This window comes from Aquarana catesbeiana, linkage group LG01, assembly GCF_042186555.1.
Source record: "Aquarana catesbeiana isolate 2022-GZ linkage group LG01, ASM4218655v1, whole genome shotgun sequence".
Lineage (NCBI taxonomy): Eukaryota > Metazoa > Chordata > Amphibia > Anura > Ranidae > Aquarana > Aquarana catesbeiana.
This window is the reverse complement of record NC_133324.1, coordinates 88304285-88319918: the sequence shown is the minus strand read 5'-3', so window position 1 is coordinate 88319918 and position 15634 is coordinate 88304285. Positions and strand designations below refer to the sequence as shown.

Below are 15634 nucleotides of genomic sequence, written 5' to 3'. Positions count from 1 at the left end.
CTGGAGGTGGGTGAGTTAAAACATAGAAGGGCCCCAGGTGCCAGATATGCTATAACCTGAGGGTTTGAGACCTGCCTGTGTCCCCCAAGTGGACTCAACGAAATTACATTTTGTGGATTTACTTATGTTTTAAGTAAACTGTTGACGCTATATAAATCCTGTATAATAATCGTAATAAATGGAAAAAATGCAAAGTGCAGTGCTTATTTTTAGCCTTGCAAGAATTTATAAAAGTTTTTTTTTTGTTTCGGTTTGCGTTCCAATTATACATGTTCATGCGGAGGGGAGTCCTATAGAGTACATGCAGTCCTTTCCTTCTGGTATCACTATGATAGAGCATTACTTTCCATGTCTATAGTGTTTCAGTATAAGTGGGTTTCAGTGGTGGCTGGTGTTTTTTTTGGGGGGGTAGGGGGTGGGAGGATTGGGCGGAGAACAACCACTACCCCCCCCGGTCTGCGCCCCAGGCCCACCCTATTTTGAAGCCTATTAGAGCCTCAGGCTCAAATTGCGTGCTTCAACCCCCCCCCCCCCCCCCCCCCATTGAAATCCATGTGTCCAGCACTCTGTAGGTAGATCAGGAGGCTGGGCGCATGGATAGGGGGGCGGCACTGGTGCGCCCCTAGTGGACGGGCCGCCACTGATGTAAATCCTCTCCTAGTTAGATTACCCAACCCCGGCAAAGTGTATACTGTTGAGGTGACTGATTATGAAATTGATTTTTAAATCCATTGTTTATTAGGGCTGCTTACTAAAGTTTATATATAATCTCCGTTCTTGTAAGAGCAGCTGGTAATGCGAATGGCTTTTCCTGCAGTCCATCTTACTTCATATACCCTTCATGCTTCCAGGCATCAAGGAAGATGTATTGGGCAGGTCAGACTGGATGGCTTCTGAACGGCTACTACTGAACTAGTGTTCAGAATCTTCGTTAAATATGCAAAATGGGATCTGCATGTGGGGAGTCCTATTTACAGAATAGGCAGCCAATCGGCTGTTTGTGTGTAGTAATGAACACATGACATAGTGAGCTTCTAAAAATGTGAGCATCCCATCTGATTTTAGGCAGTATGGTATTAATGAATGTGTTTTTGCCCCACATAGGTGACACCAGCATGGATGATATTTCCATCTTTCCTGTCGATAAGGTGCTTCTCGTCGGCTCCAACATGACCGTCTGCTGTAAAATATTCAATGAGGGAGACATAGTACATTCAATCCAATTTAATGGTACTAAGTATCCTGCAATCCAGCTTGGCAGCAGCAATATTGGTGGTATTCGGCTCTTCAACTTGAACAAGTCAGAGTCTAGTGGGGACAACATCGTCTGCAACACCAGTGTGAGCGACTACATGGCTGGAACTGTAGTTTTCGTAGGATGTGAGTATGTTGTGTTGTACCGATTCACCCATGCCATTCTACTTGCTATCCCATCTAACAGTACCTGTGTAGGGCAGTGCCGGGACTAGGTCATCCAGCACCCATGGCAAAGATGCCAAACTGTGCCCCCCCTTCCCTTAGGGTTAGGGTCAGGGCGCCTCTGCAATAAACCATTACGCCCAGGGCAGCTGCCCCTCCTGCCCACCCCTTGTCCAGTCCTGTTGTAGAGGCAAATGTAAGCACTCTCTTATTTTCAGCTCTCTAGCAATCCCTACATAGCAACTTTTGCTATTTTAAACTGATTTTAACTTTTTAAAGTGTTAATTCTACATGTTGTCATATAAAACCATATTACTTTTATTACAAAATTAGTAATTTCCACTGTTCACAGAATAAAAGATGTTGGATTGCAAAGTATACATGTGAAAGCTCAAAACACCTAACAGTATGTTTTTTAATAGTCTATGTGTTTTGTGGGATACATGTGAAACGCGTAGACTATTAACATATTGTTCGGATGCTTTGAGCTTTCCAATGTATTCTTTGCAACCCAACATATTTTGTTCAGGGAATAATGAACGTTAACAGTTTTGTAATAAAAGTAATTATTTATTTATTTTTTTTATGAAAACATTATTCTCATGTTGCATTAATACTTTCCTGGGATGCTTATCTAAAAGTCCCTATCATAAATATTGTACTGTGTAAGAACCAGCTTTACCTTCAGAAGTCTGAAGGTGAGCCCAAGTCTTCACATCTGCTCTGCAAAGGGCTTACGGCAGCCTAAAAACAAAAATACTATTAAATGGGATAACAAGAAGGCTTGCCATGCTTTTCTCAAAAAGTTGAACCCCAAGCAAACAGCTTATTATACATCAAAAATACTAATCTCTTCCCAAACACTTAGGACTCATTTACACTTATCGATTTTGGTGTGCTGTGCCTTAGGAAGTTGTGGTGTCATCTTGACCCCCATATACTAACCCATGGCTCTTCAAACTTTTTAAACACTTCAATACTGGGCACTTTTACACCCTTCCTGCATAAGCCAATTTTCAGCTTTCAGCGCTCTTACACTTTGACAATTGCACGGTCATGCAACACTGTACCCAAACAACATTTTTAGCATTTTTTGAGACAGAGAGAGCTTTCTTTTGGTGGTATTTAATCACCGCTGAGTTTTTTATTTTTTGCTAAACAAGTTAAAAAAGACCGAAGATAATTGAAAAAAAAGTTCTTCTTTGTTTCTGTTGGGCACTGGTGGGCATTGTTTATCAGTGCAATGATTATCAGTGCAGATCCCCCCTGTTAGGAAAGCTGCTTATCGGCTCTCCTTTACTCTCGCGCTGTCAGCGAGAGGACTGCACCACCAATCGCCATGGGGGCGCGCACAAGCAGCATGTTCTGAAAAACGTCATATGATGTCCAGTCAGAACGGGAAAGCCACCGCCTGGCCGTCATTTTGCTATAGGCCAGGCGGGATGTGGTTAAAGAAAGGGACACTTTAATGTCCTTCAGATTTTAGGGGGACCAGACTGTGCCCAGTGGGAGTGAGCAATGCCTAATCTTTGGTATTAGGGGAAAGATAGTTGGTGTTAGTGGGAGGAATAGTGCCTCATTTTTGTTGTCCATGGAAAGAATTATGCCCCATCATTGTTGTCAGTGGAAGAAATAGTACCCCAGAGAAAGCACAAGGAGAGAGGCGCCTCTGAGTGTAGAAGTAAAAAGCAATTTATTAAATCACATGTACAGGCAACTCACATGTATGAAGTCATCAATAGGCATGTAATAGTTAAAAGTGCATCCATCGTGAGAAAAGTCATCAGATCCGTCATGGAGAGTCTTCCTGCTTGCCAAGCGTGTAACTATGTATGCTCAGAACACCGCAAGTTGAAAAGGCCGGCCGCGGTGGAGACAAAACTCAAAGCGAGGCTTGGAACACAGGTGGATGGCAGGCAAGGAGAGATGACGTCACTGGTAAGCGGCGCGTTTCATGAGCGTACGGGCTGCAATGACGGCTTGATGAAGGAGCGCGGCTGTCACGTCATTGCAGCCCGTATGCTCATGAAACGCGTTACCAGTGACGTTATCTCTCCTTGCCTGCCATCCACCTGTGTTCCAAGCACATTTTGCACCTTTACTTGCATAATATAAAGAAATAGTACCCCATTGATGGTGACAGTAGCAGGAATAATGCCTCAAGGGCCAGATAAAGACAAGCAAAGTGAGCCATTCAGCTTCAGGGCCACAGTTTGGAGACCACTGCACTAACCTAACAGACCTCAGAGACACGTGTTGTAGTGCACCATGTTTAGTATTGCCTTACCCTGTGTAGTGTATACTTATGTAGCCATGTCTCAAGAACTACATCTTCCAGAAGCCCTTACCATAAATACACTTGGTGGGTAGGCTTTGGAGAGTCAAAGCAGCACCATTGATTGGGTGGGAAAGAAATCAGCGTTTTGCATGCAGAATGTGCAGAGAGGGATGGCAGTAAGGCTGTGATTTCAGTGCAGCAGTAGAGGCTATGTTGTCAGCCAGCAAAAGCAAGTTAGTTACTAAATTTCTGGTAGGTATTTTTCTATATTTAAAGCATTTTCAAAAAGAAAACAAGGAAAATAAGTGTGTGGGGGTATTTTTCCTTCCTGCCCCGTAGCTAAACCAGAAAGTGAGATGAAATCCCTATAAAGTGAGAGGGAATCCTTTGTGTCCCCAGGGTCACCAGAACTAGCGTCCCCATTGGAAGTTTTCTCCTTAGGATTCTGATATCAACCCAAAGTTTAGGATTTTCTTTTACTTTCGCTCTCGATGATAATGATAAACAAGGAAATAGAGAGGGTGAATCTCTCCAACGGGGAGTGCAGATAGCAATATAACCTGACAGGTGTTCGAAAACCTCTCCACTCTATCCAAAAATAAAAAAAATTAAAAATTGCCTTTTACTTATACTATAAAAGCACAATTGAAGTCTGATGTGAAATAATGTAGAGTTTTAGGTGTGAATCAGCAGGGGGGCATGTCAGACCTCAGCAGAGAGACCACTACTTACACACACACACACAGAGCAAAGGTCCTTTTCTGCAGCATGACACCAGGTCTAAAGATTTTTTTGATTTTTTTTGGTGGCTTTTGGATCTGAAAACACTCACACGCAGTAAGACATATAAACAAATTTATGTTTTCCTGCACACTCTACTCATGTCATGGATTTGACATCCATTTTAGCCTTTAAAAGGGTCGCATTACATCTACTGTGGGACACACCTAACTGATTTCACAGAAAGATTAAGGCACTTTGGTAACTAATAGTCATAATCACAATTTACAACTTTATCCCAGAGAAAATGGGCCTTACATCATTTCCTGACATAGAGCTTAAATATTAAGGAAGGAAATGAAGCGTTTATCAGCTGGGGAACAGCTGGGATAGTGTTTTAGATAAAATCCGCAAACCAGCTGAGGACCGTATAGAAGGATCAGGAGGGCCAAGTGTATCCATAAAGCCAGGTAGAGGAGTACAGGTACGAGTAAAACTGAGTGAACATTAGCACAGTTGCATTAGTTGCTATACTGCATTAGACGTTCAATTATTGTCTTTAGTTTTTTACATTGAGCCACTGTACCTTGCCGTTTGGACTAATTTCCTTTTTCTAAATGCACATTTCTAGAAGATAAAAAAATGTTCCTAGATTTTTCCCTTCCAACTCTTTCTGTGCTACTTTATATTTGCTTACCATGTTTATGCAAATGTAGCATTCAGACCTAGTTTAGCCATAGTACTAGTAAGTATGTGTTGATAGGTGTAGCTTAATTTATACTGGAAATGCTCCCCCCAGAGGGGATCTACCTCAGATGACCTATTTTCCCTTTTTCTCCTCCCTCTTATGCTTTTTTTTTTTGCTCTCTCCTTTTTTCTTTACTCCATGGTTCTCTGTGTCACATATACCTTCACCGACCCTCCCTGGATGCTCCAGATATAACCTCTCCCCTCCAGCTTGGTTTGTTGAATAGTTCAAACCTTTGGTTCTTTTTAAGGTTCTTTTTAAGGGTGTTGGGTTACAAAGGTCAGTACTTAAAATCTAAGCAACCCCTCCTATTATTTTCAGCCATGGAAGCTGCCATCTTGGCCTGTTTAATCTTTAACTGCCATGATGCTGCACATGTGATCAGTTATGACACCAGCCATTGGATGGTTTGGGACAGTTTGGTTGAGAGCACAACCAATCTGACAGTTGCATTCCCAGAACATGTCAGAAATGTAACTGTTTTTTGAAACTGTTAAATCACTGGATTTACTTCCAAGTCTTGCTAGATAACCTTAGGCTGGCCCTTTTGCAGGTACAGCTGCATAAAACATTAAAAATAAGAGATAATACACAATTATTATTATTAACCAGGGCTGACTTATGCTTTCATATTAAAGTAGACTTGGGCTGGCCATACATGGTCGAATTTCGAAAGAATTTTCTTTTGAAAATCAGAAAATTTGTGCATTTTGTGATCCAATGGTGCAACCATTGATTTCAAAATTCGGCCAACCAAGCCTTCAGTTTCACCTCCTGTTGCTACAGAAAAGAATTTTCGTGCTGGGAATCTTCTTTTCTTTCCGGGAATTTTCTTTTCTTGCACATGCGCGTTTCTTTTTTGATTATATTTCTCGCACGATTTTCTCATCATTGATTAGAAAATCGTTAGTTTTTCAAAAAAATTCCAACATGTCCGATTTCTCAAATTTGATTGCTGCACGAAAATCAGCTGTTGCTGCAGTAATGGTGCGAAATACGAACGAGAATTTTTAGATACGCTTTTTGGAAGAAAATTCTTTCGAAATTCAACCCATGTATGGCCTGCTTAAGTCTCACCCTGCTCTGCACATGCTCAGTCTCTTTTTCTCAAGTCGTCTTTCAGGACGGCACCCTGAGAGATGACTGGTCCTCCTGACAAGAAACACAATCAAGAAAGAGGTTAAAAACCCCGCCCCTCCCTGCACTCCTCAGTTTTTGATTGTGTTTCCCCACAGCAAAACAGTTTGTTTTTTTCTAATAGACTGAAGGCCGTGGGCTGGAAGTCTCCCCCTGGGTCCAGACTGCAGTCTTTTGGAAAACCTTTGGGTCTGGTAGGGCTTGCCCTTCCCGGGGGGTTTGTTTCCCCTATTTTCTCAGGGGGGCAATTAAAGAGCTCCCCATGAGAACTGGAGGACCCTGGGCACTGAGTCTCCAGAACTCCAGGGACCATGTTCCTGCTCCCCCCTCTCCTTACCTCATGGTTTTAAGAGAGGATTTGCCACAATCTGCCTGTTTTCTGCTGTTGCAGCTCTATGCTGGGTCTCCTGGCCGCCTCAGCGCCGGCGGCTGTGTGTAGGATCGGCGCCATTTTGTGGTGGTCATTTCTGGGAGGAAATTACGTCACGGCGGCCCGGACACTAGAGCACGCCGCCCACAGAGGAGGAAGCAGCCTCGGCAAGATGGCGGCGGCGTTCGGAACCCCATGAGGAGCCAGCAGCCGGCTTGAACCACAGGTACCAGCACCTAAGAGGGCAGTAGTTCCGGGCGGCAGAGGCAGCATCAGGCAAAGGAGCAGGCGTCCACTACTCACTCACTGCAATGGAGCAGGAGGAGTTTACAGCCGTTGTGGAGGCCACCGGGGGTGAGTCTATCAGGCTGGAAGAGATAAGGGAGAGGGTGCCCCTCTAGCTTTTCCCTCCATAAGAGATCTCTGTTTCATTGTTACTAGCTAAATGGGCTTCTTGTTTTTGCAGACACAGAAACCCAGAGTGTTGCCAGTAGACCGAGACCCAAAAATCCTTCCCGTTCCAAGAGGTGTGGGTACTGCAATGATAAGTTAGCTGCAGAGCACACCAAGCCGTTCTGTTATAAATGCATTCATAAATTATCTGGGAAGGAGACTTCAGAGGTTATGAGAGATTTTCTCTCAGTACAATCTGAGATGCTGTCCACACTTAAAGCCTTCCAGGCTAGTCTCAATGCTAGGCAGGATAGCAGAGAAGGCTCATCCTCTCAGGAAAGTGCTTTTTCTAATGTTAGAGAGGTGAGCACTGCTCCGCAGAAACCGCCATCTTCTCAGGATTTGGAGGAGGAGGTGGAGGAAGTGGAAGGTCCCTGCCGAAGTCTCCTTGAAGAAGGGGAAGACGCAGAAAATAGCCAGGAGGAAGAGGAACACTCCAGGCCAGGCCGACATATCTTCTCAACAGATGATATGGAGGGCCTCCTAGGGGCTATTTATGCTTCTGAGGAGATCCAGGAGCCAGAGGCACAGACTTCTGTACAAGATAGGTTGTATCAGGGGTTGTCTAAGGCTCAGTTTAAAGTGTTACCTATCCACCAGTCTCTGAAAGACATTGTTTTAAGAGAATGGAAGGAGCCAGAAAATAAACTTCAGAAGTTTAAAACCTGGAAACGCAGGTGTCCATTTAAGGAAGAGGAGCAGGAGAAGTTTTTTAAACTTCCCAAACTAGATGCATCTCTGGCCCAGGTGTCTAAACAGTCTGACCTGTCTTTTGAAGACGCAGGTAACATCCGGGACCAAATGGACCGTAGATCAGAGACCCTTTTACTCAGGGCCCGGGAGGCCAATGCGGCTACTTTAAGTCCGGCTTTAGCTTCGGCTTGTATAGCTAGGAACACTAACATGTGGCTGAATAAACTGACTGATCATGTGGCGAGTTCTTCCAAGTCCAAAGATCTTTTGGATTCCTTGGAAGTAATTGGTAAGGCGGTAGCCTTTCTTGCGGATGCGGCAGTGGAGTCAGTGCGGACTTCAGCTAAGACAGCAGCGCTTCTCAATTCTGCCAGAAGAGCCATATGGGTTAAGACCTGGGATGGGGATCATACCTCTAAGACTAGGTTATGCGGTCTTCCTTTTGAAGGATCTCTCCTGTTTGGTACAGGGTTGGACCAGACCCTCTCCAGATCTACAGGGAAGGGAAAGAAATTTCCGGTTAAACCTAAAAAGGGCAAAAGATTTTTTCGAGGCCCCCAGCCGGTCAGAATAACGACCGATGCGAGCTCGTGGGGATGGGGGGCCCATCTAGAAGAACTGCAAGCTCAGGGTGTGTGGGACACACGACAAAGAAAAGCGTCTTCCAATTTCCGGGAATTGTTAGCTGTCAGGAAGGCTCTAATAGCCTTCGAGAGCAGGATCAAGGGGAAGGAGGTTCAGATCCTCTCAGACAACTCCACGACAGTGGCCTTTCTGAACCGTCAGGGGGGTACACGGTCGCATTCCCTAATGGGTTTGACACAGGAGATTCTAGAATGGGCGGAGCAAAGAATACCGTCCATTTCTGCGGTACACATAAGGGGAGTTTTCAACATAAAGGCAGACTTCCTCAGTCGTCAGACAGTACAACAGGGAGAATGGGAGCTGAACCCCGAAGTTTTCACCATGGTCTGTCAACAGCTGGGTACACCGGAGATAGATCTCTTTGCCTGCAGGGAAAACAGGAGAGTCAAGAGATACTTTTCCCTCTGCAGGGAACGAGGGTCCGAGGGGGTGGACGCATTGGCTCAGGAATGTGATTTCAGTCTGGCTTATGCGTTTCCTCCCTTACCTCTGATTCCGAGAATCCTTCAAAGACTGAGTCGGACCAGGAGCAATTTGATTTTGATTGCCCCCTGGTGGCCCAAAAGGTCCTGGTTTCCCACGTTGTGGAACTGGGCAGTGTTGCCTCTGGTTCAGCTTCCAGAACGTCAGGATCTTCTGCTTCAAGGCCCTCTTTACCATCCGAACCCCAGTTTCTTCAGGTTGACAGCTTGGCTGTTGAAAGGGAGTGCCTGCGCAACAAGGGGTGTTCAGAGAAGGTAGACCTCCTACAAGAGGGAGTAGACCGAGGTTTAGCCACCAAGACTCTGAAGGTTCAGGTGGCAGCCTTGTCTAGTTTTCTGGATGTTAAATTAGCTCTAGACCCTTTAATTAAGAGATTCTTGTCGGCTAGAGAGAGACTTTCCCCGGTGCAAATGAAGGAATTTCCACCGTGGGATTTATCTTTAGTCTTGGAAGCCCTGACCAGGGCACCTTTTGAGCCGTTGGCTCAATCTTCCGTTTTATAGACCGAATTATTCTCAGGCAGGACCCTTTGTACCTTCCCAAGGTGGCTTCACGCTTCCATAGGTCACAGGAGATTATTTTACCCTCCTTCTGTCTCAATCCACAGAACGAGAAGGAAAGGGCCTTCCATACGTTGGATGTCAGGTGATGTCTGTTGCTTTACCTAGAAAAGGTTAAAGAGTTTAGGAAAACTCAGCATCTGTTGGTTAGTTTTTGTGGAGTTCGAAGAGGCGAACAGGCCTCTAGAACGACCATTGCTAGATGGATTAGACAGGCCATTGCCATAGCTTATGAGCATTCAGGTCAGACGGCCCCAACTAATCTTAAAGCTCACTCTACAAGGTCTCTGGCAACCTCTTGGGCAGAAAGAGCCGGAGCATCGGTAGATCAAATTTGTAAGGCAGCAACGTGGTCAAGCCAGAACACGTTCCTGAAACATTACAGAGTGGAACTTCTGTCACCCCAGGATCTGGCCTTCGGCAGAAAGGTCCTGCAAGTGGTTGTCCCGCCCTAAGGTAGGCCTGAGCTACTTGCTCTTCTCTCAAGGTGCCGTCCTGGAAAACGACTTGAGAAAATGACCAGTTACACTTACCGGTAATGGTGTTTCTGGGAAGTCTTCCAGGACGGCAGGCCTACTTCCCACCCAGTTTGTATTATTATAGAGTGGTACATTGGAGATGTTTTTGTTTCACTTTCATGCACTGGTGTGGGTCAATACTTTTGCACAACTGAGGAGTGCAGGGAGGGGCGGGGTTTTTAACCTCTTTCTTGATTGTGTTTCCTGTCAGGAGGACCAGTCATCTCTCAGGGTGCCGTCCTGGAAGACTTCCCAGAAACACCGTTACCGGTAAGTGTAACTGGTAATTTTTTCAGGCACTGTGCCGAATTGGTAGAGGCTGATCTGCTGACGGCCTAAAGATTAAAGCAGAGCTCTACCCAAAAGGGGAAGCTTTACTTGTTTGCTTCCTCCCCCTGCCTCCCCCCCCTCGGCTACCACATTTGGAAACTTTTGGAGGGTTGGGAGCGGACAGGTACCCGTCACCACTTCCGGGAGACCTCACTACAGTGAGGTCCCCCGGAAGTTTGACCCCTCCTCATTCCCCCCCCATTCACAGTGTGTAGCACGCATGCGCAGAAGGGAACCCTTACAAGGAATGATAGCGGCAGCACCCAAGAGCGGATTGAATAATTGGCTGGGGTGACTACATTGTGGGATCACTGGACAAGCAAGTGTCCTATTATTAAAAGTCGGCAGCTACAGTATTTGTAGCTGCTGACTTTTAATTCTTTGGTGGGGGGGGGGGGGTGCTGGAGCTCCTCTTTAAGGATGAGCTAAACCCATCGATTTTAACAGTTTCAAAAACGGTTACATTTCTGGCATTGTGAGAATGTTAATTGTCACATTTTACATGTGTTCTCAACCAAACTGCCAATCCATCCAATGGCTGATGTCATAACTGATCACATGTGCAGCATCATGGCAGTTGCAGATCAAACAGATGGCAACTTCCTTGACTGAAAACAATAAAGAGGGTTAGGTTCTGCTTAAACTGCTGCTCTGGGACTCAACAAAATGGCAGCCTCCAGCAAGAAGAAACAGGAGCAATACTGGGGGCAATTTGCAGCAAACACTAGTTTTGGTAGCATAATTATCAATGTGGAATGTATGTTCCTTGCTAAAGAACATTTTTTTTATCAACTGTTATAAGGAAAATTCCACTTTAAGGAAATTACCTCATCTAACTTCACACTGCATTTATCTTCTTATACTGTTTAGTTGGTGGCACACTCGGGTAGTTTGGCCCATGGGCCCTCTTCTTTGCATTCTTTAATCTGTACAACAGTTTTTGTTTTGTTTTTTTGTTTTATTTCATGGAGATTGTATTTCACTGCTGTCTAAATTATCTGCAGTTTCTGTCACATCAGCATCAAACATACAGTGAAACGCACTGAATAAACAAAAAGATTAAAAATAAAATAAAAAGTATGTATGTGTTTCCTCCCATGCAGACCCTCCGGTTGAACCACAAAACCTTAGCTGTGAAGCACCTGATCTTAGTATAATCAACTGTACGTGGAAAACGGGCAGACCCACTGGATTGTTTGGAGAGCGTGGTACAAAATACTCATTATATGAACGGTAAATTTATCTACATAATACAATATCTTGGGTGTTTTGTAAAAGATATGTGTATGTGGATCTGTAGGTATCCGTGTCTGTACCCTTTAGTCAAGAGCTGTATGGATTGAGCATATTAATATACTATACAGCAAAAAAAATTTTGCTGTATATACCTCTTTGGGGGTTATGGGATTTAAGTTTTAGAAATTAAAGTTTAGAAATTAAAGTGTTTGTTAAGGTAAAAAAAAAAAAAAAGATCCTGTTCCTTTAAAGCATGTTATATATACAGCACAGTGCTTGTGCTGTGTCATTTGGCCCCTTCTATCACCTGAAATACCTGGCTGATCCTTCTTGGTTCTGCCCTCCCCTTTGTAAACTGACCACAGTTTATCATGGCTGCTAAACCCTGACAACGTGGTCAGCTTACGTGCCTTCATCATCTGCTCTCTCCCCCCTCCCCTCCCTGCCTCTCAGCTCAGTGTCTTGTTAATTTTTTACACCGTCCTCTCTGTTTGTTAATGTAAATTGCTCCAGTGTCTGTGTTTTATAAAAAAAAAATGCAGCTATATACCTGTTTACAGAGCGCAGCTCTTCGCTCCTGACTGATGTCAGTGGGGGAATCTCGGCCCCTCCCACTGCAGGTGTCAGACCGAGAGAGAAGAGAGCCGGTGGGTCACATCGGCGCTCTGAAAACAGGTATATAGCTGCATTATTTGTCTAAAACAGACACTGGAGCACTTTACATTAATAAACAGAGGGGATGGTGTAAAGATTATTCAGTGGGTTAATAACCACTTTAAGTGCCCCCCCCCCCAATACAAATAAGATAAAATTGTATGTGTGTGTGTGTGTATATATATAATATTGTGTGTGTATATATGTATGTATGTGTGTGTGTGTGTGTGTGTGTGTGTGTGTGTGTGTATATGTATATATTTTCTCAAACACACAGTGAAGGGGAAAAAGTATTTGAGCCCCTGCTGATTTTGTATGTTTGCCCACTGACAAAGTAATGATCAGTCTATAATTTTAATGGTAGGTTTATTTTAACAGTGAGAGACAGAACAACAGCAAAATCCAGAAAGACGCATTTCAAAAAAGTTATAAATTGATTTGCATTTTAATGGTTGAAATAAGTATTTGACCCCTTCGCTAAACATGACTTGGTACTTGATGGCAACTCCTTGTTGGCAATCAGAGGTCAGACGTTTCTTGTAGTTGGCCACCAGGTTTGCACACATCTCAGGAGGGATATTTGTTCCACTCCTCTTGGCAGATCCCCTCCAAGTCCAGATCTCCCTCCACATATTTTCTATGGGATTAAGGTCTAAAGACTGGCTAGGCCACGCCAGGACTGTAATGTGCTTTTTCTTAAGCCACTCCTTTATTGCCTTGGTGGTGTGTTTTGGGTTATTGTCATGCTGGAATACCCATCCACGACCCATTTTCAATGCCCTGGCTGAGGGAAGGAGGTTTTCGCCAAAGATTTGATGGTACATGGCCCCGTTTATCATCCCTTTGATGTGATGATGTTGTCCGGTCCCCTTAACAGAAAAACACCCCCAAAGCATAATGTTTTTACCTCCATGTTTGAAGGTGGGGATGGTGTTCTTGGGGTTATAGGCAGCATTCATCCTCCTCCAAACACGGAGAGTTGAGTTGATGCCAAAGAGCTCATTTTTGGTCTCCATTTTTGGAACTTCTGCTTTAAGTATCATTTCTGTCTGCTTGTTCGTTCCTCTGCTATCGGCATGAATAACTTCTGACAAGTTTTTCTGACACCAAGAGAAAAATGGTGACGGGGAGGGATCTCCACCAGATTGACAGCCTCAGCTCTGTTCCTGTGTACTGTGTGAAGGGGGGGGTGTGTCCTTTCCCACCAATCAGCTCTCAGAGCTCTCCTCACTGAGCTCTGTAGAGTGTAACTTCAGCTCTCCGCCCACTTTTTTTCTGACTGCTCAGACAGCTTTATAGATTCTGGACAGAGAAGACTGCAGATAAACAGGTTCATCACTGTATCACCTGAGGCCAGTCACTTCACTGGGTATATGTCACTTTAAGTGAGTTTAAGCTTAAGTGAATAACACTGATTATCTTGTTAGAATGGCCTCTGAAAGTGAGTGGAATATATATTAAGAAGCAAGTAAACCTGTTGTCCCTAAAGTTAATGTGTTGAAAGCGGATAAAAATGGGCATCACAGTTTGTTGTGTATGGGGCTGTGTAGCCACAGACCGGTCAGGGTGCCTATAATGACCCATGTCCACTGCCAAAACCACCTACAATGGGCATGTGAGCATCAGAACTGGACAACAGAGCAATGGAAGAAGGTGGCCTGGTCTGATGAATCGCGTATTCTTTTACATCATGTGGATGGCCGGGTGTGTGTCATTTACCTGGGGAAGAGATGGCACCAGGATGCAGTGTCATGCTTTGAGCAATGTTCTGCTGGGAAACTTTGGGTCCTGCTGTTTATGTGGATGTTACTTTGACAGGTATCACCTACCTAAACATCGTTGCTGACCAAGAACACCCTTTCATGAAAAAAATATTCCCTGATAGCAGTGGCCTCTTCCAGCACGATAATGTGCCCTGCCACACTCCAAAAATGGTTCAAGAATGCTTTGAGGAACACAACAATGAGTTTGAAGTGTTGACTTGGCCTCCAAATCCTCCTTATCTCAGTCCAATCGAGCATTTGTTTGATGTGCCTAAAAACAAGTCTGATCCATGGGGACCCCATCTTACAACTTACAGGACTTATAAGATCTGTTACTGACAGTTTGGTGGCAGGTACCACAGCATAATTTCAAAGGTCCAGTGGTGTCCATGCCTCGATGGGTCAGGGCTGTTTTGGAAGCAAAAGGGAGACCTACTCAATATTAGGAGGGTGGTCATAAAGTTATGGTTGATTGGTGTGTGTGTGTGTATATATATATAATACTGTAAAAGAAGATTAATCCTACTTACCATGTCCACTACTGGGGATTTTAATCTTTGGTCTCTTGCATTGTATTTGACTGCAAACTGATTTATGACCCTATAAAACTTTATTTCAGCTTCTCAGGAATTAACCTGACATGTTCGGGGTACACTGGAGATCAGGACGATTACAACTGCAGCATGGACGTGAAAAAGGGGCAGGATTTATATGAGTTTCTGCTTCTTGGTACAAATCCCCTGGGAGCAGCAAACACTTCCCTGGGCTTTAATGTCAGAGAAAGAAGTAAGTAGGATGAGTCTTACTGAATGATTGTAGAGTACTGCAGCTTTCTTTTTGTTGGCAGCGAGACAGTTTTTTTTCACTCATATTTTTATTTTAAGTTATTTATTAACAATTAAATACCCATTTTGTCTAAGAGATGATGAATAAGGTGAAATATATATATATATATATATATTTTTTTTTTTTTTATTCCTGGGAAGTGAGTGACATCCTGATGGTCCTGCATTGTTCATGATGATTTTGAAAAGGTACCCCATGCCCCTCGTCAGGGACCCGGGGATGAGAAGTGTGCAGAGCACTGCATACAGAGTAAAACCCCGTACACACAATCGGACTTTCCGACGGGAAATGTTCGATGTCAGGCTTTTGTCAGTAAATCCGACCGTGTGTATGCTCCATCAAACAATTGTTGTCGGACTTTCGGACAACTGTTGGATGGCAGGTTTTCAAATTTTCCACGGACAAATGTCTGTTGTCTGATTTTCCGAGGGTGTGTACACAAGTCCGTCGGACAAAAGTCTAAAGTCCAAACACGCATGCTCAGAAGCAAGCACGAGCCAGAAGCGGTCGGTCTTGTAAACTAGCGTTCATAATGGAGAATTAACATTTGTGACGTGGCAAATTATGAAATCTAGAAATGCAGCGCACATTCTCTTCTTCTTTAATGGGATAATAATTAAGCTGCTTTTCTGGTGGTACTGATGGAGTTATTGCAAACTAATTTTCAAAGGCTTTTTTTCTAGTGGTATCAAGAATGATATTATTGTTATTTTTTTATTTGGCCAAGTTACCACAACACTATTATCCTGTAGTTTTTAAGATCAAAGATACAAATGTTGGT

The 15634-nt window shown here is 44.0% G+C and overlaps 1 protein-coding gene across 2 annotated transcripts in view; it reads left to right on the top strand.

The window, feature by feature from the left end:
* LOC141132721 (leukemia inhibitory factor receptor-like) overlaps positions 1–15634 on the top strand; it is a 150127-nt gene that overhangs the window by 93308 nt on the left and 41185 nt on the right. For both annotated transcript variants that reach the window (XR_012242959.1, XM_073621483.1), the window contains exons 7-9: positions 1105–1380; positions 11458–11587; positions 14627–14793. Coding sequence is in view for 1 of the 2 variants with exons in the window: in XM_073621483.1 (XP_073477584.1) it covers positions 1105–1380; positions 11458–11587; positions 14627–14793 (573 nt within the window). In the remaining variant the exon portion in view is untranslated. The remainder of the gene's footprint in view (positions 1–1104; positions 1381–11457; positions 11588–14626; positions 14794–15634) is intronic.